At 44.0% G+C, this 25110-nt stretch overlaps 9 protein-coding genes across 15 annotated transcripts in view; 6 read left to right on the top strand and 3 right to left on the bottom strand.

Annotated features, from left to right (window-relative positions):
- Positions 1 to 8460, top strand: part of LOC108041095 (NAD(+) hydrolase sarm1) — a 48695-nt gene extending 40235 nt beyond the window's left edge. For 4 of the 6 annotated variants that reach the window (XM_044457883.1, XM_017118923.2, XM_017119084.2 and 1 more), the window contains 6 exons: positions 2450 to 4375; positions 4438 to 4617; positions 4689 to 4858; positions 4987 to 5195; positions 5570 to 6503; positions 8267 to 8460. In XM_044457883.1, the coding sequence (XP_044313818.1) occupies positions 2450 to 4375; positions 4438 to 4617; positions 4689 to 4858; positions 4987 to 5195; positions 5570 to 6503; positions 8267 to 8351 (3504 nt within the window). In that variant the 3' untranslated portion in view covers positions 8352 to 8460. Of the gene's footprint in view, positions 1 to 1035; positions 2001 to 2449; positions 4376 to 4437; positions 4618 to 4688; positions 4859 to 4986; positions 5318 to 5569; positions 6504 to 7906; positions 8208 to 8266 lie in introns of those variants that run through there. The other 2 variants (XM_044457884.1, XM_017119239.2) reach the window with 2 other exon arrangements.
- A 374-nt stretch (positions 8461 to 8834) lies between these two features.
- Positions 8835 to 9774, top strand: LOC108040938 (vesicle-associated membrane protein-associated protein A). Its single transcript, XM_017118679.2, has one exon. It carries the CDS (start codon positions 8980 to 8982, stop codon positions 9682 to 9684), a length of 705 nt encoding a protein of 234 aa, XP_016974168.2. The 5' UTR covers positions 8835 to 8979; the 3' UTR covers positions 9685 to 9774.
- A 506-nt stretch (positions 9775 to 10280) lies between these two features.
- Positions 10281 to 13928, top strand: LOC108041890 (transcription factor 25). Of its 2 annotated transcripts, none has more exons than XM_017120059.2 (6): positions 10281 to 10551; positions 10625 to 11004; positions 11353 to 12219; positions 12282 to 12608; positions 12871 to 13109; positions 13182 to 13365. In XM_017120059.2, exons 1-6 carry the CDS (start codon positions 10396 to 10398, stop codon positions 13193 to 13195), a joined length of 1983 nt encoding a protein of 660 aa, XP_016975548.2. In that variant the 5' UTR covers positions 10281 to 10395; the 3' UTR covers positions 13196 to 13365. The 2 variants fall into 2 exon arrangements, with proteins under 2 accessions (XP_016975548.2, XP_016975469.2); XM_017119980.2 differs by lacking the exon at positions 13182 to 13365 and adding an exon at positions 13451 to 13928 and having other exon boundaries at positions 10282 to 10551.
- Positions 13847 to 16616, bottom strand: LOC108042035 (actin-related protein 3). The gene is made up of 6 exons (XM_017120181.1): positions 16391 to 16616; positions 16113 to 16293; positions 15737 to 16051; positions 14719 to 15255; positions 14573 to 14656; positions 13847 to 14509 (listed from the first exon to the last, which is right to left on the bottom strand). The coding sequence occupies exons 1-6, from the start codon at positions 16432 to 16434 to the stop codon at positions 14414 to 14416; spliced, it is 1257 nt and encodes a 418-aa protein (XP_016975670.1). The 5' UTR covers positions 16435 to 16616; the 3' UTR covers positions 13847 to 14413.
- Positions 16617 to 16848: 232 nt separating this feature from the next.
- Positions 16849 to 17706, top strand: LOC108041719 (S-phase kinase-associated protein 1-like). The gene is made up of 2 exons (XM_044457520.1): positions 16849 to 16963; positions 17027 to 17706. The coding sequence occupies exon 2, from the start codon at positions 17058 to 17060 to the stop codon at positions 17541 to 17543; it is 486 nt and encodes a 161-aa protein (XP_044313455.1). The 5' UTR covers positions 16849 to 16963; positions 17027 to 17057; the 3' UTR covers positions 17544 to 17706.
- Positions 17707 to 17808: 102 nt separating this feature from the next.
- Positions 17809 to 18594, top strand: LOC108041629 (synaptosomal-associated protein 25-like). The gene has a single exon (XM_017119639.2). The coding sequence runs from the start codon at positions 17949 to 17951 to the stop codon at positions 18555 to 18557; it is 609 nt and encodes a 202-aa protein (XP_016975128.2). The 5' UTR covers positions 17809 to 17948; the 3' UTR covers positions 18558 to 18594.
- A 628-nt stretch (positions 18595 to 19222) lies between these two features.
- On the top strand, positions 19223 to 19741 carry LOC108041804 (synaptosomal-associated protein 25-like). The gene has a single exon (XM_017119873.2). The coding sequence runs from the start codon at positions 19233 to 19235 to the stop codon at positions 19716 to 19718; it is 486 nt and encodes a 161-aa protein (XP_016975362.1). The 5' UTR covers positions 19223 to 19232; the 3' UTR covers positions 19719 to 19741.
- A 34-nt stretch (positions 19742 to 19775) lies between these two features.
- On the bottom strand, positions 19776 to 21990 carry LOC108041497 (dysbindin protein homolog). The gene is made up of 5 exons (XM_017119460.2): positions 21142 to 21990; positions 21062 to 21083; positions 20220 to 20439; positions 20057 to 20161; positions 19776 to 19998 (listed from the first exon to the last, which is right to left on the bottom strand). The coding sequence occupies exons 1-5, from the start codon at positions 21905 to 21907 to the stop codon at positions 19903 to 19905; spliced, it is 1209 nt and encodes a 402-aa protein (XP_016974949.1). The 5' UTR covers positions 21908 to 21990; the 3' UTR covers positions 19776 to 19902.
- A 972-nt stretch (positions 21991 to 22962) lies between these two features.
- On the bottom strand, positions 22963 to 24833 carry LOC108041010 (transmembrane protease serine 9). The gene is made up of 4 exons (XM_017118804.2): positions 24767 to 24833; positions 24031 to 24369; positions 23181 to 23476; positions 22963 to 23118 (listed from the first exon to the last, which is right to left on the bottom strand). The coding sequence occupies exons 1-4, from the start codon at positions 24831 to 24833 to the stop codon at positions 22963 to 22965; spliced, it is 858 nt and encodes a 285-aa protein (XP_016974293.1).
- Positions 24834 to 25110: the final 277 nt, after the last annotated feature.

The raw sequence follows: 25110 nt of genomic DNA, 5'->3' as shown, positions 1-25110 counted from the left end.
TTAAGTATATACCCATTCAATCCATCCCAAAGATATTCCAAATCTTTGAAGAGGGCATCAATTTAAATGGGTGCTTTTGCTTGGCCCTCCGCCAAAATATTAGACAAACAGACAGTCAGCCACGCTCCATGTGCAGCAAACATTAATAAAAAAATCCCATGAAAATACTTTTATACGATTTTTATGGATTAGCGAACAATTTGAATAGTCTTAGGACATTTGCGTCAATTGCAAGAAACTCATGGAACGGCACGCACTATACCAAATTATTTCCGAGAAGTAAACGGAGAACTATACACCACTAGTACAGCGCCCATCCCAATCCCTATTTTTGATTTATTTCCCACGAGTTAACGCTCCGAATTTTCGTATATTCTATGGCAAAAACAAAATTGCTTTGCTCTCTTTGTTTTATTTTCGAAATTATTTTGAATAAAACGCCTCAGAGCGATACGCGGACCTCAGTAGCAGACAGTCGAGCGTCGCGATCGTTTCAGCAAATCGAATTATATGTAGTTGAATTATACAATAGAACGAAACTGTATAATCATTTGCATATATAAGAAACTGATGTGTGACTGTGGCTAGATCGTACTAAATACAAATAGACCGCAGGTGACAAAGACTTCCTAATTAAAAGTCAAAATAAGCATACAGCGATTTTGTTTACAAATGAAAATATTGTCGCAGGTGTAACGACTATAAGAAGCAAACCGACCTTCAAAATTTCGAAAATTTCACATACTGAATATACTGCAGTGGTTAAATTTAATTCAATACAAAAATAAACAGTCATTAGTAATCTCGTACTATCGAAAACACCTTTTTGAAAGGTAACTGAAAACCAAACGAAATAATGAATACTTTGATGAAATCAGCGTGAAAACTGAACGAAACGTCTTTCAAAAAAGGAAAACCGAAAACCTAACGACAGATGGCCTACCGCTTTCGACGCTATGTGAGCTTTTACCAATGCTTTCGTTAAGTTTTCCCCATTTCCATATGCAAATGTGGATCAACAAGTGTCTGATTCGGTCATTTCATGCCTCACAATTTGTATAGAATCATCATTTTGTACAGTGAAGCTGTGTCGAGTGCCTTGTTAATTGCCATTTGACTGTAAAATTATTACAAGTTCTATTTGTCGGTCAGTGTCACACACAGATACAAATAAAAAACACTCAAATACATTGAAACAAATAAAAACAACATACACAGAGAAAGTGACGGCGACGTCGACGTAGCCAATTTGTGCGCTATTTTTATGTGAATGAAAATAAATAAAATACAAAGTATATATAAGACGGGAAACATACGCGAACGAAATACAGCAGCATTCGTATAAGTATTATACGGAACGAAATAATCAGCAACTACCGAACCGACTTTGGCATTGAAATACCTGCCGCCTCTTTGAGAGGGAAATAATGTCCAATCAGGCGCCTTGGCCCGTTCGCAAGGGCATCTTCCGCTCGAGCGGTCAGTCGGACTTCACGCCCACCCGTTCGCCCAGTCCCATTGTGGAGATGCCATTGTCGCCACCGCCGGTGGCCACGCCCCCCAATCGCTTTGGAGTCACCTCGCCGCTCTCCCCACCGCCACAGCCCATCCAAGTGGTAACGGGCTCAACGGCCGCCACTACCATGTCCACTGCGTCCGCTGCCAGAATGTCTGGAGCAGCTGCCTCCACTTCGGCCACTTCTTCTTCGTCCGCCGCCGCCTCCTCCTCATCGTCGTCGTCGTCGCAATCCTCTTCGAGTTCTAGTTCGCACACCAGAGTACGTAAAAGTTCTAACCCGCCCCCACAGCCAATTAGCAACTGTCCACTGTCGCCACCACCGCCTCCATTACAACCTCAACAACAACAACAACAACAGCCACCACCAACGCCCAACAACACCAACCACTCAACGATTACAACACCCAATCACAACAATATTCACAACTGCAATCAAATGAAAAATGTACGCGAAATTCCCATTGAGGTGGAGCAGAGCAAGGTATAACAGAGAAGGGGGCGTGTTTGTTGTGATTAAGTCTAGATTTAGTGGCCTAGTGAGCTTAATCGGTGATAAGACTTGAGTTTCAGGTTCGAAACTGTTATAAGTGGGGCTTTCTTTAAAATTTAAGAACAATTATACTGTCTTGAGGTATTATTATTATCATTAGCAATCCCCTTAAAGCAACTTCTTAATTATTATATTTATTAAGTAGATTAGCAGATAGGCTTATTAATTTTAGTTCTACACTACCCATGACCAATTTAAAACATAAATTCTGTGTTAAGCTGTTTGTATAACAGTTTAAAATCTGTTATTTTTGTACATTTGCATCATGTTATAAAGAATATTTGATATCTTACTTGTTTTTTCATTTCCCAAAATTGAATTTTACCCTTACTAATTGTTATACCATATCTTTCCCAATCATCACCCTACGAAATATTTAGGAAGCACTCTCGCTGCGCACCGGCGACATCACACAGCAGGCGAGCAACAATGTGGCCGCCACCAGTATTACGGTGCAGAGCGAGAACTTCTCCGCGGACAAGAAGGCGATCTCCCAGTCGCAGCAGTCGCAGACGATGACCTCCAACGGGATCATCAGCCAGGAGAAACATGTGTCCTCCGCCTCGCAGGCCAACTATTCGATGTCGCACAAGGGAGTGTCCAGCACTGGCAGCAGCATGATCACCAGCTCCTCCCAAATGTCCGCGATGAATGGCCAGATGCTAAAGCTCACCGATCTCAAATTGGATGACCTCAAATCCCTGACAGCGGGCAGTGGGCAGCAGGAGATCGAGCAGACCATCAACAAGTATTCCAACATGCTGACCTCAATAGTGAGCTCCCTGCAGGAGGATGAGCGAGGTGGCAGTGCCATAACCGTCCACGATGTTGGTGGCAAGAAGTCCCAGTACCTGGAGAAGATCAACGAGGTCATTCGCAGAGCTTGGGCTGTGCCCACCCATGGCCACGAGCTGGGCTACTCGTTGTGCAACTCCCTGCGCCAGAGTGGCGGCCTCGATCTGCTCATGAAGAACTGCGTCAAGCCCGATCTCCAGTTTTCCTCCGCCCAACTACTCGAGCAGTGTCTGACCACCGAGAACCGCAAGCATGTGGTGGACAATGGCCTGGACAAGGTGGTGAATGTGGCCTGCGTCTGCACCAAGAACTCCAACATGGAGCACTCACGCGTGGGCACTGGCATTCTGGAGCATCTGTTCAAGCACTCGGAGGGCACCTGTTCGGATGTAATACGACTAGGTGGCCTGGATGCCGTGCTCTTCGAGTGCCGCACCAGCGACTTGGAGACCCTGCGACACTGTGCCAGCGCCCTGGCGAATCTGTCGCTCTACGGCGGAGCCGAGAACCAGGAGGAGATGATCCTGCGCAAGGTGCCCATGTGGCTGTTCCCCTTGGCCTTCCACAACGACGATAATATTAAGTACTATGCGTGTTTGGCCATTGCTGTGCTGGTGGCCAACAAGGAGATTGAAGCAGAGGTGCTGAAGTCTGGATGTTTGGATCTCGTGGAACCCTTTGTCACCACGCACGATCCCTCGGCCTTTGCGAGATCCAATCTGGCCCATGCCCACGGACAGAGCAAACACTGGTTGAAGAGGTTGGTGCCCGTCCTGAGTTCCAATCGCGAGGAGGCCCGCAATCTGGCTGCCTTCCACTTCTGCATGGAGGCGGGCATCAAGAGGGAGCAGGGCAACACCGACATCTTCCGGGAGATCAACGCAATCGAAGCATTGAAAACAGTGGCCAGTTGTCCGAATGCCATTGCCTCCAAATTCGCCGCCCAGGCCCTGAGATTAATCGGAGAGACAGTGCCGCACAAGCTGTCGCAGCAGGTGCCCCTGTGGTCCGTGGAGGATGTGCAGGAGTGGGTGAAGCAGATCGGCTTCAATGACTACATCGAAAAGTTCAATGAGTCCCAGGTGGACGGAGATCTGCTGCTGAAGCTCAACCAGGATAACCTTCGCGCGGACATTGGGATCGGTAATGGAATCCTGCTGAAGCGTTTCGAACGCGAGTTGCAAAATCTCAAGCGCATGGCCGACTACTCATCCAAGGACACGGCCAAGATGCACCAGTTTCTCTCGGAGATCGGTACTGATTACTGCACCTATACGTATGCCATGTTGAATGCTGGCATCGATAAATGTGCCTTGCCGCACGTCAATGAGGATATGCTGATGACGGAGTGTGGCATCCACAATTCGATTCATCGGTTGCGCATTCTCAACGCCGTCAAGAACCTGGAGAACTCACTGCCCAGCTCGTCGGAGGAGAATATGGCCAAGACACTGGACGTTTTTGTTAGTTACAGGCGTTCCAATGGCTCCCAGCTGGCCAGTCTGCTCAAGGTGCGTATACTTAATGGTTTTCAATTGGGAAATATGCATTAACGAGATCGCATCTTTTACAGGTTCACCTGCAGCTGCGAGGCTTCTCAGTGTTCATCGACGTGGAACGCCTGGAGGCGGGCAAATTTGACAACGGCCTCTTGAACAGTATTCGGCAGGCAAAGAACTTTGTCTTAGTATTAACGCCCGATGCCCTGCACCGCTGCATCAACGACGAGGACTGCAAGGACTGGGTGCATCGCGTGAGTATCTCATCTCGGGGATAACCCCGTCCTGCTAGGAGATACTCATAATGGGGTTCTCTGATCCGCAGGAAATCGTGGCTGCCTTGAACTCGAACTGCAACATCATACCCATCATGGACCAGCACTTCGATTGGCCGGAGGTGGAGCGGCTGCCGGAGGACATGCGCAGTGTGGCGCACTTCAACGGTGTCAGTTGGATCCACGACTACCAGGATGCCTGCATCGATAAGCTCGAAAGGTACATTAAGCGACGCATTTAGACCTGGATTAGCCTAGGACTAGGACGATGGATAACTCCATTACCGATAACCATAAGATAACTCAAAACCTAAAACTTAAACGATTCCCATTCTTCTGATGCGGCAGATTTTTGCGCGGCGAAAAGAATATCGATCGCATTGCGGCGATGGTGCCCGGCACCCCCGGTTCGGTCTCATACCAAAGAATGCACAGCAACGACTCCGACTACCAGAGCGGAGGAGCAGGCGGAGGATCGGGAGCAGGAACTGGAGGTGGTGGCGGCGCAGGCAGTGTGGTGGATGGCCTAATGGCGGCGGCCAATGGCAGCGGACAAGGTGGGCCAACGAGTACTACAACTACTACTACTTCTACTCCCAACTCGAACTCAAATCCGAGCTCAAGCTCTAGCCAGAGTCCCCCAGCGGCTCCAGCGTAGAGTGAGCACAGTTAAGCTAAAGATTTACAGAGCTAGCCAACTCGAATATGTTTTAGGCTTAAGCAGAGATCCTCAAGTCACACTCTCTAGTACAACTCTCTATATCTCTCTCTCTATCCCATACACTCACTTACTCACTCACCCACCAACAAAAACCAGCCAACAAAACCAACCCATTACTACTCCATTACTCTTTACTCTTACCAATTAATAATTGATTTAATTCTGATTGCCACACACTCAAAATCGCTTGAAACGCCGTCTCGCGCGCAGCTAATCACCAGGCAAATAGGTACCGCCAATCCCCCTCGCCGGCCCGCCAAAGGGGCAGCACCTCGCAGCTGAGTGGTTATTCCCGGGCGCCCTCGAAACGCTCCCAGATCCTGACCCCCTACCGCACCCAGCAGGCGGCCCTGCTCCACAAATCCGGAGCGGGTTCTGCGTCCATGCAGAACATGACGCCGCTGGCGTATCTGCCGCCCAGGAGAAGTTCGGCCGCGGGATTGGGTCATGGATCTGGTTCCGGCATGGGCAGTGGCTATCGATCGCACAGCGTGGATGGGTTCCTGGATCAGGCGGGCTCAACTCCTGACCAAAGGATAGCGGCAGCAGCGGCCAAGGTGACAGCGGGGAGCACAGCTCTAACGAATGCCAGCTCCACGAGCACCCTGCAACCCGAAGAAGAGGAGGCGGAAGTTCCCCTCAGTGATTCGGTGACCCGGCGGGACAAGCACACCCTGTCTCCGCCGGCGAATGCCCAGCAGCACAGAAAGTCCCGGAGTCTCGACCACATCCTCAGCAAACAGACCCTAGCGGAATTGCTGCCACCGAGTATCGAGCTTGCGGATGGAACGCAAAGCATGCAAAATCTGGCCATTCCAATGACCCCGCAGCCCCAACGAAGGGACACCAGCTCCTCCTCGAAATCGCCCACACCCGAACGACCCCCACAGCCCGCGAGGGAAAGGGTAAGGGAACGCCAGAGTCCCGAGGGTGTGAGTGCGACGGAAAGCGAGCGGGAGGATCAGCCGGATGAGTGTCTGCGACATGGAAACCAACAAAGGGCCTCGGCCTCGGTTCATCGCGGAGCCAGTTTGACCAGCAACAAGACCTCCAACTCATCGCTGGGCTCCAACTACAGTGCCGGGGGAAACAACAAGACGATCTTCAATCGAACGATGAAGAAGGTCCGCTCGCTGATGAAAAAGTAAGCCATACCGAGAAGACGAAGGGACGAGGAGGACCAGGACTCGATGTCCCCACTCGTCGCTCGCTGTCTGCCCATATCAATTTTAGACAACTTTTCACGAACTAATTTCTTAGCTTGTTATTTAAATACCAACTTTTTAAAATTTTATAAAATTGGTTTAATTTAAATTCTTAGTTAAAAATTAAATTGTAATTCATAAGATTATCACTTAGGAGTTATTCGCTTTTAAATAAGAAATCAGATCGTGAAAAGGTGGCTCTAGTTACTCGCAACTCGCCCACTAAGTGCCTGTTAACCCGTTAATCGCCACTCGCTGCATTTGTGCCATCTAAAAAGAATCTCATCCGATCACTCTCTCATTCCCCCACTACCCTGGGGTCCCCTCACAACCCCTCTACCTCTACTTGCTGCCTCTCTACTTCTCTTTCTCTGGTGTTGGTACTCGCTCGCTATACTTACTCGCCACTCGTTGACTCAACTCGTTACGCAAAGCATCCACTAAAAATAGCCTGCGTTGCCCAAATAAAAAAAAATTTACGAACGCCCCTTCCTCCACTTTCTCTCTCTACAAACTCTATTTGCCTTGTGATTAGTTGTTGATTTTGATAATTATTTTATTTAAATGAGTAAGCGAATTTAAACTGCAAAAACTAATTTATGAAAAGAAAAAAACACAATTAACGACTGCATAAATACGAAATCTAATTTATAGAACCACAAAACAAAAAACCAACTAATTTTAAACACTACAAGAAACAAAAAATACATTGGAAAACGAAAACAAATAAACACCCTATATTTAATATGCTATTTATAATTAATATGTTTAAAAATTTGTACATTTCTCGCGTATGCAATTTGTTCTTGTAACCGTCCGCAAACGTAAATTAGAAATTGCAAAAATTTGAAATTAACCCATGTGGCTTAAAACGAAAATATTTAAGTGATATTTAAACTACGTATAATCGAAATTTTATTAATGCAAAATTTTTACAACAAAACATGCTGTACAAACCTAATTTTTAGCGCAGGAGTTTTTAAGGCATACTTTTATTGATTTTTGCAATATATATTTAATATTTAAATAGTGCCTAAAATTGAAAAAAAACGAAAAACGAAAAAGGAAAACGACAGAAATAAAATGTGACTTAATTAAAACGAAGTGTGTATTATTGGCCCTTTTGAAGCCCTTTTCCCCTGCTTATCAGTACATACCATACCATCAATCGCATGTCCACATCCCGATTTGTAACGTTTTTTGTTATGTTCTTTTGCGTTCAGTATTTGAATTTGTGTTTGTGCCTCTAATGGAATTCGATATGTTTTATTTGTATATATTTTATCACTTTCTTTTCTTCCCTCTCTCTTGTCTTTCTCCATATCTGCTGGACTTTTTGTAGACCATAAAAGCGAAATTGGCTACCGCAATCGCAATCCGTTGTAACTGTTGTTATCGTTGTGCCTGTTGTACTGCACCCTGCCCACAAAAGCACCCACCCTCCAAATCGAATCGAATTCGAAAAACCCATCATCGCACCCGTGATCAATACCGATGCCCTCTCAGCATCCGCTGTCTCGACAACCAACATTCATTGTTATTTATTGCAAAACAACCAACAAACAAAAATGAAAGAAAAAAACAATCAAACAAAGCGAATAGCGATACCAATAAACATGTATATAAATGCATAAATCGAAAAAGTCCTGTCAAACATTTATTTAATTTGTATTTCCCACATCCCTACTCCCCCTCGAAACAGCAACGAACTGGAGGACGAAGAACTGTCGGGCATTATTTTGTCCAAGGCCACATCCCCGAACGCGGGGCGCATGATATTTTGGTAGTGGAGCACCCAACATCCACACTTCCCCACACTCACAAACTGATCGAATTTTTGTAAATATTAAAAAAAAAAAAACGAATTAAAGCACAATAAAAACGAATCAATTGTAATACTTTATAATTTTTGAAACTCGGATTTTTATGAATTTCCCTTTACATTATGGTAGCAGAAAACGTTTGATTTTAAAGAATAAATCAAAAACGTTTTAAAATAACCTTTTTTAAACTTTCAGCTAATATTTCTTAACAATCTAGAATGAAATAAGTTCACCGAGATTTAAAAGTACATCTTGTACAAAAGCTTTAAATAACAATAACTATTTAAATTAATTCAAAAATTTGAATAATGGGTTGTAAATTCATACTCCTGGAAAAAGTCCCTTACAATATAGCTGCCCCTTACCAGCCTTAAAAATATAAGGGCTATCGAACTAGTCGTGTTCTTTTCACTCAACCCTGAAAAGTAATGTGTTGAAGTAGTCGCTCCTATTTCCATTCACTTTTGTGACTCCATCAAAACACGTGAGACGTCTGGGATAGTTCGTTTGGCTCATTTTTATTTTAATATTTCGGACATACATTTGTTCACAACGCATTTTCGAATCTAAAAAGGGGTAGAAACATATAGAGATGAACGACACAAAGGCGGGCAAGTTGTCCCTGGATCCGTGCGACGGTATCGTCTTCGAGGGACCCTTCGACCGTTCCGTGTGCAAGAAGCTGGTCATCAGGAATCCTAGCGATTCCCAGAGGGTTGCCTTCAAGATGAAGACCACCACCCCGAAATTGTTCTTCGTACGGCCAAACATCGGAATTTTGGAGCCCGGGGAAAAGGTCAACGTGGACATCTTTATGCAGCCGCTACTCCAGGAGCCTCCACAGAAGCGCCACAAGTTCCTCCTATTGGCGGCCGAGGCAACAGGCGATATGAGCGACATGCAGCAGTTCTGGAAGTTGCAACGGCCCGAGGACGTCTGGGACGCCAAGATCAAATGTGAACTGATCATGTCCAAGGAGGAGCAGTTCCGCCAGGCGGGAGGAGGAGCCACATCCGGCTTGGAAGCTGAGGACCAGTTCGATGCCCAGGAGGATAGCGAGCCGGTGACCAAGTTGCTCAAGCAAGTCAGCATGCTAGAGGAAGAGCGTCTGGTCCTCAAGGAGGAGATTGAAGCCTTGCGCGAACAGACGATCGGAGGAGCTCATCCTGGACAGGGAATGATCCGCAGTCCGCGGCAAGGACGCAGCACTTTCTTCTACTTGGCCGCCTGTATATTCACCATCTTGGCCGCCATCGTAGGCGCCTTTTATGGGAAGAATTATTTGAAGAACAATTAATTTCTTATCTCGGCATATTTAGAACAAAGCCTGTGATTTGGCACAAAATTGTACCAAAATTTGTTGTCAATTAAAGCAAATTATAATTAAGGTTTTCTGATTGCCCATTGTGTTTCATATATGTACCTATTTACTTTGCGGTTTTTAAGTTGAATAGAACTTATAGTGAAAATGAGCTAGGGTTGTTACAACTTTATTTAAGATTGAATTCAAGTTTTTTTTTTTAAATTTTAAGCGCACAGTTTATTTTTGCATATTTATTAAATTCTTAAGTCCAAACTTCGCAATCTATTTAATAGATTCTAAAAGTTTACTACACATTTACAAAAACAGCATAAAAAAGGAATTTAAAATCTTGATATTTAAATTAACGAAACAAAAAAGTATTTGGCAGGCTTAATCCAATTACATCGTTCCGATGCACAGAAAAATACGTCAAAACAATATGTACTTTTAGTGCAAAAGCTGAATTTCAGCCGCTTGAGCTTGTTAAACTGACAAATCGTAGGGAACAGCTTCAAAAATTTAAAATAGTGTTTTATTTTCCCGCGAAGACCTGACCACCTGTCTCAGCCAGTGTTGTGAAACGAGGGTGGCCACCAAGAGCTTGGCAACTCTGCAAATGTGCGAATGGGAATCGAAAAATACAGCACGTATTCTACTACGAAAATAAATAAATAAACACGGATATTAGGAGACGGGCAGGATAGAATGTCTGCGCGAATGCTGAAGAAGCTGCAGGGCGACGCTGACAAGCTGGCGCCGCCACCGGAGGACGAGGATTGCGAGGAGCTGTCGGACAATGATGAACTGGAGGACAGCGACATGCGTCGCGACCGCAAGTCGCACCTGAATCCATTCGATTTGGTAGGCCACTAATCTTAATCGCCACCTCATCACCCATCCAACCACGTAATTCCCAACTCCTCATCTTTGTCAGCTCAATCAACCCGGTCTGAGTCTCTCCGAAAGCGAATTCAAGGAGGACGACAATGAAACGGAGCACCCCTCAGCCGCCCTGCCGAATTCCACTGCCACTGCGGCCAAGAAGAAGAAAAAGAAGCGCAAGAAGAAGGCCAAGTCCAGTGGCAACCACATCAGCAGCGAGGACAACGAGCGCCAGGACAAGTACTTCGAGAAGGTGGATCCGCTCCTTGGCAAGGTCTACGATGCGGTGCCCAGGCAATCGGCGAAACAGCTTGCTTCCGCCGCCGCCGCCGGAAGCTCTGCCACCAAGAAGCTTTTGGCCGTGGAGCTGCGACACCTGAATTCGCAGAACGAGATGCGACGCACCTTCGGCAAGAGAGTGGTCAAAGTGGAGTAAGTTTGGTTTTTGGAAAGCCCCAGTTAAAAGGAACAATTTTTTAAGAAGACTTGGTAATCTGTTCCATTTACACGGCACACTTTTCCATTTCGAACTTAGAATAACCAAGCCAGAACATATACATTGTCTATTTCATCATATTACGATAATCAACAAATCACAATCAATATAATATATATTTTAGTAAGAACTTTTATAAGTGGTTGTAAACAATGAGTAGTGATCATAGATAATTCTGTAATTAGAGTATTTGGCTTTTTAAGTTTACATATTGACTTTAATGTATTTTACCTAAGAAATTCAATCTCCAACTAATCTCAAACCATTAATGTACTCTATTTAAGAACAAAGCGGGGCAGACAGAAGCCCACGTTAAAGTCGACCTACATGGTGACTGCCAAGGAATCGTGGCCGGCGCTGACCAAGAACACCATCACCATGAAGTTGCTGCCCGCCCCCGACTCGCCATCTGTGTCCTCCAAATCCATCACGGAAAGTGGGGCCGAAATCCAGTGGTTCGCCTTTGAGCACAGTCAGTACTACCAGGGAGTGCAGCACATGTTTCTGTCCGCCCTCGAGCGCATTGACTCGGAATTCCTGATTACACTGATCAAACGATGCCCCTACCATGTGGACTCCCTGGTGCAGCTGAGCGAGGTGTGCAAGATGACGGAAGACTTCGCCCTGGCCTCCGAGCTGTTAGAGCGCGCCCTACTCCTTCTGGAATCGTCGCTGCACATCAACTTCAGTCTGACATCGGGCAACTGCCGATTGGACTACCGCCGCCAGGAGAATCGATCCTTCTACATCGTGCTATTCAAGCACGCCCAGTACCTGGAAGAGCGCGCCTGCAGCCGCACGGCCTTCGAGATTTCCAAACTGGTGCTTAGTCTGCAGCCGGACATGGACCCGCTTGCCATGATATTGGTCATTGACTACTATGCTCTGCGCAGCAAGCAGTTTGGTTGGCTAGTGGAGTTCTACGAGGAGTACAATGCCGCCAGGAACCTCAATCAGCTGCCCAACATGGCCTACTCGTACGCTTTGGCTCTGCACACACTCTATGGCGCCTGTGAGCGCTCCAACCAAGCGCTTCAGTACGCCCTGCTCATGTTTCCGGGTGTGCTGCGTCCTTTACTGGACGAGATGTCCGTGCAGACCGATAAACGGGTGCTGGCCTCTTCGTACTTCTTTGCGGATGTGTCGGGCAAGTAAGTAGAGCCTTATCTCCTGCGATAATTAGTGGAATTTAATGCCTTATCTTGCCCACCAGTCAATCGCCTGCCCTGCACCAGCTAGTGTGCCTGTATGTGTGCCGTGCCCGAGTCGTTTGGCGTCAGAATGAGGTGCTACCATGGTTGGAATCCAACGTGAATATAGTGCTAGATCGCATTGACAGTAAGGATCCCCTGGTCGACGAATACAAGGAGAAACGATCGCTGCGGTATGGTGGAACTCCACCAAAGCCAATCCTGCGGCACGTAATACTTTCTGATTACAAGGAAAAGGTACCTCTGGCCGTCTTCGTGTCCAAGGAAAAGCAAGCCATTATGACCTATGACCCACTGCCGCCACCGAACAGCGTCAACTGCTACCAGCGGTAGGTCTATTTTATTTAAAGTTTATTTACCTTTATAATTAGAGAACTAATAAGCTGAGAACTGCAAATGCAACCCATTTAATTTCGGTTTTGTAGTTTGTGATTTAGTTTTCTGCACTAAATGTTATACATATGCAGGTACCTCAAAATGTCTGTGATTTTATTTTGGTTAACCTTTTAAGTTGACCTGAATGCCTGCTCTTGCAGGATGATAGTTTAATATAGACTGCAGAATTTATTTCTGACGACCATTTCTTTGCAGAAAATCTTCGTCAAGTAGCAGCCCCACAACGAACACGAACAATTCCGTTTCAATGTTTTTCCAATCGCTCTTGCCTTCGTTCAACATCAACAACCTGGCTCAAGCTGCTCAGCCCCAGGAAGCAGGAGAAGCACCACTCGCAGGAGCAGCAGCAGCAGCAGCAGCTATACCTGCTAACTTTGAAGCGGGCATTGAAGCAGGAGCTGTCGGAGTCGCAGGAGCCAACGGAGAAACAGAAGGTTCGTGTGAGCAATAAAATTATTACAAATTATCTTAGAATTATCGATTGCGTCGTTTCTGTATCGTCCCAGAAAATGGCTCATAAGATGTTATGTTTTGGCTCTATTTCATTCATGGCCAAAAAATGTTTTTGTTTTTTCCCAAAATTCAATTGATTACAATGAACATTTAAAACGTACAAACATTTTAATTTACTTTTCTTGCCTACTGGCTTTAAATACTCAATAAAAATTGTTTGGTGTTATTCCAAATTAATTTTTTTGATTTCGTTTTTTCTGAAATTCCAAGAAGTATCACTTTCGGATATCCTATTTACAAAACTCCCTCGAAAATATTGCAGAAGCAGGACTGCAGCAATCGCTGACCCTTATGATGGATGCCATGCGGGACTTCCTCCAGAATTTCCGGATCGCCGAGCACTTGCGCTCACCGGAAACGGCGGCGGCGCAATCTTCGAGCAGCAACGACGAGGAGGAGGGCTCCTCCGACTACGTTGATTAGTCAATTTGTCAATTACGTGAATCGTAACAAAGTTTATCGGATTTGGGGCTTGAAACTTGTCTTTACGGAAACCACCTTTTGCTATTCCCTCAGCTAAGCGACACCGTCACAAAATTAAATAAATATATAATATATATATATATTAGAGCAATTTGAACACATACAGAACATATGAACTTATATGCATTGAATAAAATTTTCCAGTACAAGCTTTAGATCAAAAGCGACGACCGTGTTGAGCTTAAAGATTGTTTTATTGATTTATTTAATGCCTTTTCAATTACGCTTATCAATATAACAAACAGATTTCTCATCAATATTTCTTATCGTTTTTCTTTTTTGTTCATTCAGTTTTCTGCGGTTTCCCTTCTTGTCTCTCTTATAAACCTTTTTTGCAGTTATTGCAATTATAAATATTACTATGACAAGTAGGGGATTTCCATATATAATTGTGTATAGAGCTGGGACTTCCAAGAGCATAGTTTGGTGTGACTGTGTGTGATCGTGTTTGAGTATAGTATAAAAGTCGACTTCTAGAAATAATGCACCTTAATTAGCGGGTTTTAACTGGCAGACATCAGAGTTGTTGATTTAAAGTTAGCCTAACAGGACTACACGAAATTAAAGAGAACGAAAATGATTTACACAGAGTTAAGAGCTTAACACATATATAGAAAAGAATCAATACTAATACTTTAGCGTGGAATACATAATCGCAATATATATAGATGAAGAACAAATCAAATTTAAAATTGGAAAATAAATCAATAATAACTGCTGCTGGCCGATTGGATCGGTTCAATTATGTCATGGTGCCGAAGACGGGATTGTGACGGCAAATGCTGGGGCCATACTCCTCGTAGGCAGCCTTTGTGTGACACACCTGATAGAACTCGGGCTGGAAAATGCAAGACAATAGAAATAATTACGATATCCGATACAATAAATCACTACAACTCACCGTAGAGGCCAACATGCTTCCTCCAAACCACACGGCGTACCGCTGCATGTGGTGCGTAATCACCTGAACATCAATTGGTTTTGGCTGGAACAAAAATCATGATCAATGTTAGAGTTAACTGCATTAACTGCTGCGATTGCACCCACCTTAATGCGTCCCTCGGACAAATTCTCGCTGATCCGGAGGCGCGTGTCCACCGATCGCTTGATATCTCTCTGCAACCTCCTGCCAAAGTCCTTGAACATCGTGGATCCACCACTTAGGACAATATTATTGTACAGCGGGCGCCGCACATCGATAGGGCAGTTCTGGATAACGTTATCCACGATCTCCGACAGCGGAATGGTAAAGTCGGGGTTTGAGAACTCCGGATGGAAGAAGATCTCGGGTCCCAGGAAGCGTTCGTAGCCCACATCCACGCTGAAAGGCGCCTTGGTCACCGTGTTGACACCCGTAAAGTTCCGAATCCACTTGCCGGGCTCCGTGTCGTACTTGGCAAATTCTTTGGCGATATCCGGACAGATGTAGCAGTGCTTCTCCTTGATCGCTTTGGCAGTCTCGAGGCTCTGTTCCGGTGGAATACCGACTTCTCGTTCACGCAGAAGGCTCTGAATGAACGAGGTGATGTTGCGGCCGGCAATGGGGATGTGCTTGATGCAGGATCCAATCACGTAGCCCTCAGCCTGAAAAAGAAAATCAAGGTAAATAATTGTATTTAATATACAAGGGATATAAGTAAGTCCCGTGGATGTTGATGTTACTTAGTCACAATGCCTAAATGGCTTTTCAAATATTAACGTTAAAACAAATCACTCGCGTTTTTAAAATTCGTTTCATCTTGGCAAAAATAAATCGTGTGACGGAACTTTTTCTTATCGTATAACAAATGCATATACAAATTCTCGAAACGTTTTTTTTTCAGATATCACTATAAAAGCTATTTAATTATTTCGGTTATTAATCCGGTTTTTAAATATTTTTAATTTTTAATATAATTTTCTGGTTAAAAAAAAAATACTTCATTTGAGTATTTTTCTTCTGCATAGATTGTTTTTGTTTTGAATTCGTTATTTGGTTCCCCCCAAATAATTTCCCCTCTCCGGGTAGCCACTGTACCCACTACAAACACAACTCTACCGATAAGATATGAACTGTGCTATTTACCACGGGAATGACGTGCGTCACTCCATCGCCGCTGTCCACCACAATGCCCGTTAGGGTGCGCTCCTCGGCGGATCGGGAAGCCCAACTGGCGGCAAGGGCGAGCACCGCCTGGACGGCGATGTAGAGACCAGGAACGTTAAACGTTTCGAACATTATCTCCGCCGTATACTCCCGATTCTCTGGAGTATTTAGGGGCGGCTCGGTCAGCAGGAAGTAGTGATCCTCGGGTTCGGCACGCAGATACTTGAAGATGCACTGCTCCAGGAAGCGCTCCATCAAGTCCCAGTCCTCCACTAGACCGTGACGCACCGGATACTAAAGAAAAAGTAGATAAAAGTTAAGTGGCTGGTTGGTACCGGGCGGATTAGGAGCCTACTTTGATGGAGTAGCCGGTGGCATCAAAGGCCTCATCCCCAATGAAGAAGTCCAGGTCCTCTATGCCTTTTGTGATGCGCCTTGTGTTGGTATCGCCCACCCTGGCCGACTCCTTGATTGCAATTGCCGATGGAATGATGAACTGGGGCTCCTTATTCCCGGCGAAGCCTAGTTTGGAGTAGCTGCAAAGGCACAACAAAGAGCGCATTAGTCAGACGACCTCTTTTCGGCCAACCGGGGATTGGAGACCCCCGCGGGCAATCGAAACTAAAAACTCACCCGGTGCCCACATCGATTACGCATGCCGGTAGCCTGCCTGCCATGGTCGCTGCTCGTCCTTTTGCCTTGCTGCTTGTTCAAGCTCTTGAGTTGCGATCCTCGCTCGCCTTTGACACCGATTTCAGATCGTTCCTGCCGCAGATAAACACCGATTTTCTATATATTTTCAACCACACCTCCGCCAACGATGTGTCACTTTGCTCTTCGTCACACACACATTCGCGTGTTCACGTATGAGCAGCTGCCAGGGCTGCAAAATCGATAGGCAGTGCAGCCTGATTGACGATTAATCGCCCATTTTTTGAATATTATATTCTGTTTGGACAGCCGCGCATCTGAATAAATGGGGCAAATAATTGTTAAATAATATTATATATTTTTTGCAATTCAAAAAACGTCCTTAACACAAATAACCTTAATTGTTAAACAGATTAAAGATTTTTAGTATATACTTATTTTCAAAGGAAAACACGCGGCTGCTGACCGCACAGCCTTGAGCTTGGAATTTCGATAACACGCTTTTGAAAAACATCGATGATCTCAGTCTTTTGATGAAAATATCTCAGAGCGTCGGTACGATTTGTCAATTTGGTGTTAAATATTTGTTTCCTAACCGAATTCCTGTCCTTATTACAGATAAGTAAACCCGAATAAAAAAAGCAACAAAATGCCCAGCATCAAGTTACAAACGTCGGATGAGAAAATCTTCGATATTGACATCGAGGTTGCCAAACGCTTCGGACTGATTCAAACCATGTTGAATTGCTGTGACGAGAAAAGTGATGAGAATGACATTGTGCAGCTGCCCAACGTAAAATCTACGACCTTCGAAAAGGTATTGAGCTGGGCAAAACAGCACAAGGACGATTTGAAGACAACGGAAGATGACGAGTGCAACGAGGATAGCACGAAGGAAATTAGCTCTTGGGATGCCAAATTCCTGGAAGTCGACAACGGGACTTTGTTCGAGATCATTCTCGCTGCCAATTATCTAGAAATCCCGGAACTGTTGCAGCTTACATGCAAGGCGGTGGCTAACTCGATCAAGGGCAAGTCTCCGGATGATATACGCAAATTCTTCAACATCAAGCAAGGCTCTTCGATCGCCACACATAATATGCCGGATGCAGAGGAAAAACAGGGCCTTATTTAGTTACTATTCTCAACTCATTTACATTTTTTGTATTGGTTTATAATCTTTCGTAAACTCTGAAGTTTTTAATTTGATCCGGGGCAAGCGTACTTCGCATTTAATCTCATGTATATATGCCAAAGAACACATTGATTAATATATTAATAAATATGAACTCCATCAATTGTTATATGTTTACAAATTGAAAAATCCAATTTTTTGCGGAGGAATTATTAAAACTCGTGAAAAAAGTTCCTACTTAACGAGCTTAGCTTCGCCCCAATTACATATCAGCTCAAAAGGTCTAATCACGTTTTGCGACTGAGTCACTGGCCAGATTTTCCCACCCAAAAACTCAACAAGATAAAACTTTTCCCCCGCATTCACTTGCTAAGTCCACAATTCATCTCACCAAATAGTCACGAAATGGCCGCCGTGGAGAATGCTGAGCCCCGCACGGAGCTGCAGGAACTGCAGTTCAAGTCCGGCCAGGTGGCAAATGAATCCCTGGAGAGCACGCGTCGGATGCTCAGCCTGATGGACGAAAGCCAGGAGGCGGCCGTTTGTACCCTGGTGGCCCTGGACCACCAGGGTGGGCAGCTGGACCGGATTGAGGAGGGCATGGACCAGATCAACGCGAACATGCGGAAGGCGGAGAAGAATCTTAGTGGCATGGAGAAGTTCTGCGGCATCTGCGTGCTGCCCTGGAAGAAGGTGAACACCAAGAGCGACAAAGAGAACGCCTGGAAGGCCATCGATTATGGTAAGATCGTGGCCATCCATCCGCAGCGGAGTCCTCCAGCGCAGACCGGCTATGTGACCAGGATTACGAACGTTGCACGCGAGGACGAGATGGACAATAACCTTAGGCAGGTCAACTCCATGTTGGGTAACCTGCGCAACTTGGCCCTTGATATGAGCTCCGAGCTGGAGAATCAGAACAAGCAGGTGAACCGCATCAACGCCAAGGGCGATGACAACAACATTCGCATGGACGGCGCCACCAAGCGCGTCAAGAACCTGCTCAAGAGTTAAATATGCACAAAGGACAACATTCGTTTGATATCTGTGCCGCCGCCAACGAATTAAAAAAATAAAAAAAAATGATATAGATTTAATTATAATGCTTTAATTGAATATGCCCACCGTTCATTTAATTTTTTGTTGTATTGATTTATAAGCCTTTGTAAACTCTGAAGTATTTAATTTGATCCGCTGCAAGCGTACTTCGCATTTAATTTCATGGCGCACAAACACTTCATATATGGTATGTATGAATGCCAAAGAACACATTGATTAATACATTAATAAATATGAACTCCATAAATTATGTTTAAAAACTGGCATTGTGCTATTATTTATTATTAAAACTTGTGAAATAAGTTCCTACTTAACGAGCATAGCCTCACCCTAATTACATACCAGATTAAAAGATGTTATCACTATTGGCGACTGAGTCACTGGAGATAAAAAGACAACAAGATAAACGTCTTCCCTTGCATTTACTTGCTAAGTGCAGTCATCTCACCAAATAGTCTAAAAATGGGCAACCTGGAGAGTGCTGAGGCCGGCACGGAGCTGCAAGAACTGCAGTTCAAGTCCGGCCAGTTGACAAATAAACCCCTGGAGAGCACGCGTCGGATGCTCAGCCTGATGGACGAAAGCCAGGAGGCGGCCGTTCGTACCCTGGTGGCCCTGGACCACTAGACCATGGGTGAGCTGCTGGACCGAATTGAGGAGCGTATGGACCAGATCAACGCGGACTTGGAGAAGAAGGCGGAGGCGGAGAAGAATCTAAGTGGCATGGAGAAGTGCTGCGGCATTTGCGTGCTGCCCTGGAAGAAGGAGAACATCAAGAGCGACAAAGAGAACGCCTGGATGTCCAAAGATGATGACAAGATCGTGGCCAGCCATCCGCAGCTTGTTGTCAACGAGCGGGAGTGCGGCGGAATGGGTCCTTCACCGCAGACCGGCTATATGGCCAGGATTACGAACGATGCACGCGAGGTCGAGTTGGACGATAACCTGGGGCAGATGAATTCGTTGCTGAGTAACATGCGCAACATCGCCCTGGATATGGACTCCGAGCTGGACAACCAGAAGGAGCGATTGGACCGTATCAACGCCAAGGGTGATCCCAACAACATTCGCAAGGACGGCGTCACCAAGCCCGTCAACAACCTGCTCAAGAGTTAAATATGCACAAAGGACAATATTGAAATTTATGGATTTATGATGCAAAATTACTGTTACTTTTACAAGCAGACATTATTTAAAAGAGTTTATTAAAGACTTTGAACATTAACTAGAAAAAGTGCTCTAACTTTTGTACATGAAAAGGAGCTTTGCACAGAGTATAGGAAATTGCACGATCGGATATTTACTGGAAATATTTCTGCAGAGCACCGGTTTCGAACATTCGTTTGATATCTGTGCCGCCGCCTACGAATTTGCCGTCAATAAAGACGCGGGGAACCTAAAATATAAAAAAATTATATAGATATAATTAAAATGCTTTAATTAAATAAGCCCACCGTTCTGGCCCCTGTAATTTCGCCCAGAACCGCCTGAATCTCATTGCCATCGGGATTTCCATCGAGCTCTATTATGTGAGCCTCCACATTGAGTTTTCGGAAGGGCTGGAAGATAAAGATGTAATCGTCTAGTTTACGGACTTTTGAAGGTTTCGACACTCACTTCTTTAGCCATCGTGCAATAGGGGCAATATGATTTACTAAATATCACCACTTTATTGCTGGTAATTGTGTTTTCCACAAATTTCGCTTGCTTGGTAGACATATCGACTATTGGTGACTTCAAAGCGGATCCAACTGCTCCCATAAGCTCGAAGTCCAGGAAAGGGTACGGAAACTTCGGGGGCGATGCGGGGTATAGCAAAAGCTGCGACAGGTGTAAGCTGCGGGAATTATCTCTTATTTTATTGGATTTTTTTATTAATCAGATGTTGTGGCTGTCGCCAGAGTTGTCACCCCGCTAAATTATGTACCTTCGCCTTATTATAAACATTTTTGTTTGGTTTTTCTAATATATTCATAAAAATACAAGGCATCCGTTGGTAGGTGTGTACAATTAAGACTATTAAATGAACTCTAATAAACAATAAAGCTCAGTAAAAATTGATGTCAAAAATATCTCGTGGCGTTGCCACATCAACACATTTTGTTACTTGTAAATAGTAGAGGGATTCGTAAAACTTCATTTTGATTTCAATACAATTTCTAAGATATAACAAATCTCTATCTTTTGCATATATCTGCATCAACTTTGTTCTTGCTTTAAGTTTAAATGTGCTAAAATCAACGAAATGCTTTCGACGAACGCTGACTTAAATCAAATCTAAATCAGTTTCTGGAATATCCTAATTAAATATTTTAACAAATTAAACTGCATATTGCACTTCAAGGCACAAACTGGAGACTGGGCTGTGAGCCATTTAACCATTCAGAAACTGCTCCAGGGCATCCGCATCCCTGCCCTCCATTTCATTGGCTTCCAGAACCACTTCCTCCAAAGCTAACCTGTTGCTGTTGGTTTGAATTTCTACAAAAAGTAATGCTTTAGTTTAAGGTATTGATGGGTTTTATGCTTTCAGATTTACTTGTCAGCTGGCCGTGCTGTTTGTACTCCTCCATATCGCCACGGAAGGCATCATCGAAGACAGCCTGTCGCTCCCTCTGCAGTTTCAATAGCTTCTGCTCCTGATCTTGGATTTTGGATTGGTGTTTGGAGGCCACTTGCTGGCGATACTGCTCCAATTCGTTGAGCTTCCGTTGCTTGTGCCGGGAAAGTTGGAACTGCTGCTCAAGGATGAACTCCTGGAGTTCGCATTCCTCGCACAGGTCCTCCAGTTTCTCCAGCTCAACCTCAAGTTCCTGGCCCATTTGCTCGAGGGACTGCAGGATCTTTAAGCTGGCTTGCAGTTGGACAACCAACGTTGGAATCCCCAACAGACTGCTGTTCAGTTCACTGACGATCCTGCGCTGATTGCTTGCCTTTTGCTGGACACCGGAAATTTGAGTGGCAATCTCTGCGGCCTTATCCGCATTCTCCTCATTGGCCCCGTGGATCTGCTGCCAATCGTCCTCGTATTTGGCCAGCAAACTGCAACCCGCTGCCACATTTAGATGGCTGGGCACACCATCCGTTAGCTGGAAGGGAGCACTTAGGGAGAGATTACTGCTCCTGCTGGACGACAGACTCTCGTTGAGACCCAGTGGCGAGGTGGGGGTCGTAAGCCCACTGGCTTGGCTGCTCCCCGAGTTTCCGGAACTGACACGCTGGCGATATTGCTGCTGCAGGCTCTCCGATATCACCAGGCCCTCCTGAATCGCACTACTCAGCTTCTTTTTCAGGTTCCCAAACATCCTGTGGCCACGAATTTCTATTTTTTTAGCTGCACAATTTCTAATCGACTCTTTGCTGGCGTTTTCATTCGAAATTAAGTGGTAAATAAAGAATCAGCTGTTTGGGCAGGTGGAGAGAGAGAGAGAGTGGGAAAAATCGGCCAACGGGAGACAGAGCAACAGTTTGACACCGTACAATTGAGGCATGTTTGTTTTGGGATGACGTAAGAGCCATTTATAATATATTTATAATATAATCGAGAAATACAACTTACAAAGGGATTATTTTTTTGGGGGTTAGAAAAAATTTTGAATGAATGAATGCAAAATACAAACATTATTTATAATATAAAAGAATGATAGCATTAACATTAAAGTATTTTGTGCTTACATTTTGTTTTCCATAATTTCTCATTGCACATTTTTTGTGCAGTGGTTATAATTTTAACGTCATTATGGACTTAAGATTTTCAAGATTTCAATTATTTAAATTATTTTTACATTTTACATTTTCAGCATCAGTAAATTCAAATTCAAAATGCTTCTCGCAACAGTCCCAAAACTGTAAAGCCCTTCCAAAAAGATAACTCTTCTTTTCGTTTAAATAATTAAAAAAATGGCAACGTATTTATTTGGCAACGTATTAAAATTGATATTCCAATTGAACTGATCGATATTCGATATTTTTGCAAATACAAGTAATCGAACGTCACCATTCATCGAAGTTGTGTAGAAGACGCGACTAGCTGTTAGAAAAGATTCAATTTGGTCAAAATAAGCTTCTTTTCTTTCACATAATTAAAAAATGGCAACGTATTTAAATTGATATGGCAACGTATTTAAATTGATATTAGAATTCAACTGATCGATATTCGATATTGTTGCATATACCAAAGTCATCGAACGTCTCAATTCATCGAAAGTTGTCTAAAAAACGGCGAATAGTTATAAAAGACTTAGTTTGGTTAAAATAAGCTTTAATGGTTAAAATAAACTTTAATTAACAAAATCACATAATATTGTATCACTAATATCACAGGTGATTCACAATCATTCAAATCCAGATCGCAGGATAACTATTTCCTGCCCGCTATCACATTCTGCATCCAGGCAACGTATTTACTGACACGCGTATATATTCCCGGCAAACCGGGGCGAGCACATCCAATTCCAGTGGACACCACGCCCACCAGCTGATGCTCCTTGGACATCAGTGGGCCGCCGGAATCCGCCTGTAAAGGTAAGTAAACCCAAAGCATAACATTTGTGCTGTATCATCCAATGGATTACTCACCCAACACGAATCAATCTGACCGTTCTCATAACCTGCACACAATTGTGTCTCCCCGATGGTGTTACTTTTCCCCAATGACCTGTACGACCTTTGGCACGCCTCGTTGTTCCAGATCTTTACCGTGGCCTTGCGCAGAACGTCGGATCGGTCGTTCTCCGCTTGGTTCTCGTGGGTCCAACCCCAACCGGAAACCGTTCCGTACTCCTGCTCCAAGCTCCGGTGTCCTTCGTCTGATCCCACACAGCTGGGCTGGACGTGGGCGGAGAAACGGACCGGCTGCACCAGTTCCAGCAGTGCTGTATAAAAATAATATTTTACAAATTGCAAAGGTCCGATTTTTTATTTTTACTGAATTAGCTTGAGTTCGCCAAAAAATTTTAACCTGAGTGTTATTTTCTACTATTAAAATAAGAAAAATCTTAAAAATTAAAGTTTTTTCATTAAACGCTTTGAGTTTAGACTTTTTCCTTACAAATGAAACAAAAAACATTTGTTGTATTTTGTAGAAAAAATTTCATTTGTCAATATGTGCAGAAAAGTAGTAGTCCAATTTTGTTTAGCACACAATTTACAATATTTGCAGAAAAGTAGGTGCATAAGTTTAAATTTAAATTATCAGTTTGATATAACAAATAATAACCTACTTACCAGTACTTTAATTTGGTCATATAAAAAAGTTAAATCGGTATGTTGAGCCAACGTACTTATTGTATTTTTGCAGCTCATTACATAAAATGTTAGCAGCGGAAGGATTTTACCCCTTTTTTTTGCAATTTACTATAATCACTTTGGAGCCGTTCGACCATTTTATTTTAAAAATTAGAACCAAAATCACGTGTAGAACACATACCTATATCATGTTTCACATCGTTACAGTCGTACTGCGGATGAGGCACTAGATTCTTGAAGTCCACCCTCAGAGCATCTGGGCCATTGCCAATTCCGTTGAGATATTCTTTGATGCTGTGCAGACCAACGACTCCTTGGATCTGAGCGGGTTTCATGAACTGCTGCAACCCATTGCAGATGCAATGTCCTGCTGTTAGAATCCATCGCTCTGAGATTATTGTGCCACCACAAAAGTGACCACCGCGACGCATTAGACTGACCATAAAGGGCATTTCGTTGCGTTCCGCCTCGCTGCCACCCACTATTTTTGGATTTCGAACCGAGCAAGGCTGATTGGTAACTATCATGGGAATCAGTGGAATATTATTTCAGGTGAGTTCTCAAAGAGTTAATCTGATGTGTTGACACCTTTTTTCTATGGATAACCATTTATCAGACTTTTTTTAATCTCTTAAATATTTTAAATTATTATTTAATGTTAACAATTTCATAAAGCCTGATCTAACGGATAATCATTTCAAGTGGTAAGTTTTGGGCAACATTATCTGCAATTTTAATTTAAAATTCATTTTGAGTTTTATAGAACCCAGAATTATTTAACAAAATAAACATTTGACAACGAAGTATAATTATTATTTTAGAAACTCCGACCTCACTTTCTATGTTTCATTTTAAGAAATAACTTTGTTAAGAACACATCATATAGAGTTTTTGTTACATGCGTTCTGTCAACTCACAAGCAATTTGGGACCGTCCACATTTCACTAGCGACAGAATCGCGATCACGAATAAGAGTTTAAACATTTTCTGTGTACACAACTAGAGTTCTGAGCACCAAAAACCCGCTAAGCACGGTTCAAGCTTAAACGAAACTGCCACAAATATTCTGTGCGCCAATTAATTTATATATAGGTGTCTAGGCGTCGTCTCTGTTCCACTGACTTATTTTATTTTCGTCTGGTGTTCTATGCGGATTAGCCGGAAAGCTCCACTCTCTGTCGCTCTCTTGGCCTGATAACAAACGGAAGTCGGGCATTTAGCACCTGTTGCCTTAAACGGCGAGCTTTTTTCCACGCTGCAC

This window comes from Drosophila rhopaloa, unplaced genomic scaffold (assembly GCF_018152115.1).
Source record: "Drosophila rhopaloa isolate 14029-0021.01 unplaced genomic scaffold, ASM1815211v1 contig_163, whole genome shotgun sequence".
Classification (NCBI taxonomy): Eukaryota; Metazoa; Arthropoda; class Insecta; order Diptera; family Drosophilidae; genus Drosophila; species Drosophila rhopaloa.
The sequence above is the reverse complement of the archived record's forward strand: the minus strand, read 5'-3'. Positions and strand labels throughout refer to the sequence as shown.

What these genes read in the sequence shown, in the direction of transcription:
- LOC108041719 (XM_044457520.1), top strand. Translation starts at nt 17,058, where the DNA reads ATGCCCAGCATCAAGTTACAAACGTCGGATGAGAAAATCTTCGATATT.
- LOC108041629 (XM_017119639.2), top strand. Translation starts at nt 17,949, where the DNA reads ATGGCCGCCGTGGAGAATGCTGAGCCCCGCACGGAGCTGCAGGAACTG.
- LOC108041497 (XM_017119460.2), bottom strand. Translation starts at nt 21,907, where the DNA reads ATGTTTGGGAACCTGAAAAAGAAGCTGAGTAGTGCGATTCAGGAGGGC. An exon ending in ATTCAAACCAACAGCAACAG is followed by an intron (nt 20,440 to 21,061) that starts GTTAGCTTTGGA and finishes TAATTCCCGCAG; the next exon opens with CTTACACCTGTCGCAGCTTT. An exon ending in ATTGCACGATGGCTAAAGAA is followed by an intron (nt 20,162 to 20,219) that starts GTGAGTGTCGAA and finishes TTTATCTTCCAG; the next exon opens with CCCTTCCGAAAACTCAATGT.
- LOC108041010 (XM_017118804.2), bottom strand. Translation starts at nt 24,833, where the DNA reads ATGTTTAAACTCTTATTCGTGATCGCGATTCTGTCGCTAGTGAAATGT. An exon ending in CGATGTGAAACATGATATAG is followed by an intron (nt 23,477 to 24,030) that starts GTATGTGTTCTA and finishes ATTTTTATACAG; the next exon opens with CACTGCTGGAACTGGTGCAG. An exon ending in GTCAGATTGATTCGTGTTGG is followed by an intron (nt 23,119 to 23,180) that starts GTGAGTAATCCA and finishes TTACCTTTACAG; the next exon opens with GCGGATTCCGGCGGCCCACT.
- LOC108042035 (XM_017120181.1), bottom strand. Translation starts at nt 16,434, where the DNA reads ATGGCAGGCAGGCTACCGGCATGCGTAATCGATGTGGGCACCGG. An exon ending in GTAATCGATGTGGGCACCGG is followed by an intron (nt 16,294 to 16,390) that starts GTGAGTTTTTAG and finishes GTGCCTTTGCAG; the next exon opens with CTACTCCAAACTAGGCTTCG. An exon ending in TGTCCGAGGGACGCATTAAG is followed by an intron (nt 14,657 to 14,718) that starts GTGGGTGCAATC and finishes TTTTTGTTCCAG; the next exon opens with CCAAAACCAATTGATGTTCA.
- LOC108041890 (XM_017119980.2), top strand. Translation starts at nt 10,396, where the DNA reads ATGTCTGCGCGAATGCTGAAGAAGCTGCAGGGCGACGCTGACAAGCTG. An exon ending in TTTGCGGATGTGTCGGGCAA is followed by an intron (nt 12,220 to 12,281) that starts GTAAGTAGAGCC and finishes CTTGCCCACCAG; the next exon opens with TCAATCGCCTGCCCTGCACC. An exon ending in AGCCAACGGAGAAACAGAAG is followed by an intron (nt 13,110 to 13,450) that starts GTTCGTGTGAGC and finishes AAAATATTGCAG; the next exon opens with AAGCAGGACTGCAGCAATCG.
- LOC108041804 (XM_017119873.2), top strand. Translation starts at nt 19,233, where the DNA reads ATGGGTGAGCTGCTGGACCGAATTGAGGAGCGTATGGACCAGATCAAC.
- LOC108040938 (XM_017118679.2), top strand. Translation starts at nt 8,980, where the DNA reads ATGAACGACACAAAGGCGGGCAAGTTGTCCCTGGATCCGTGCGACGGT.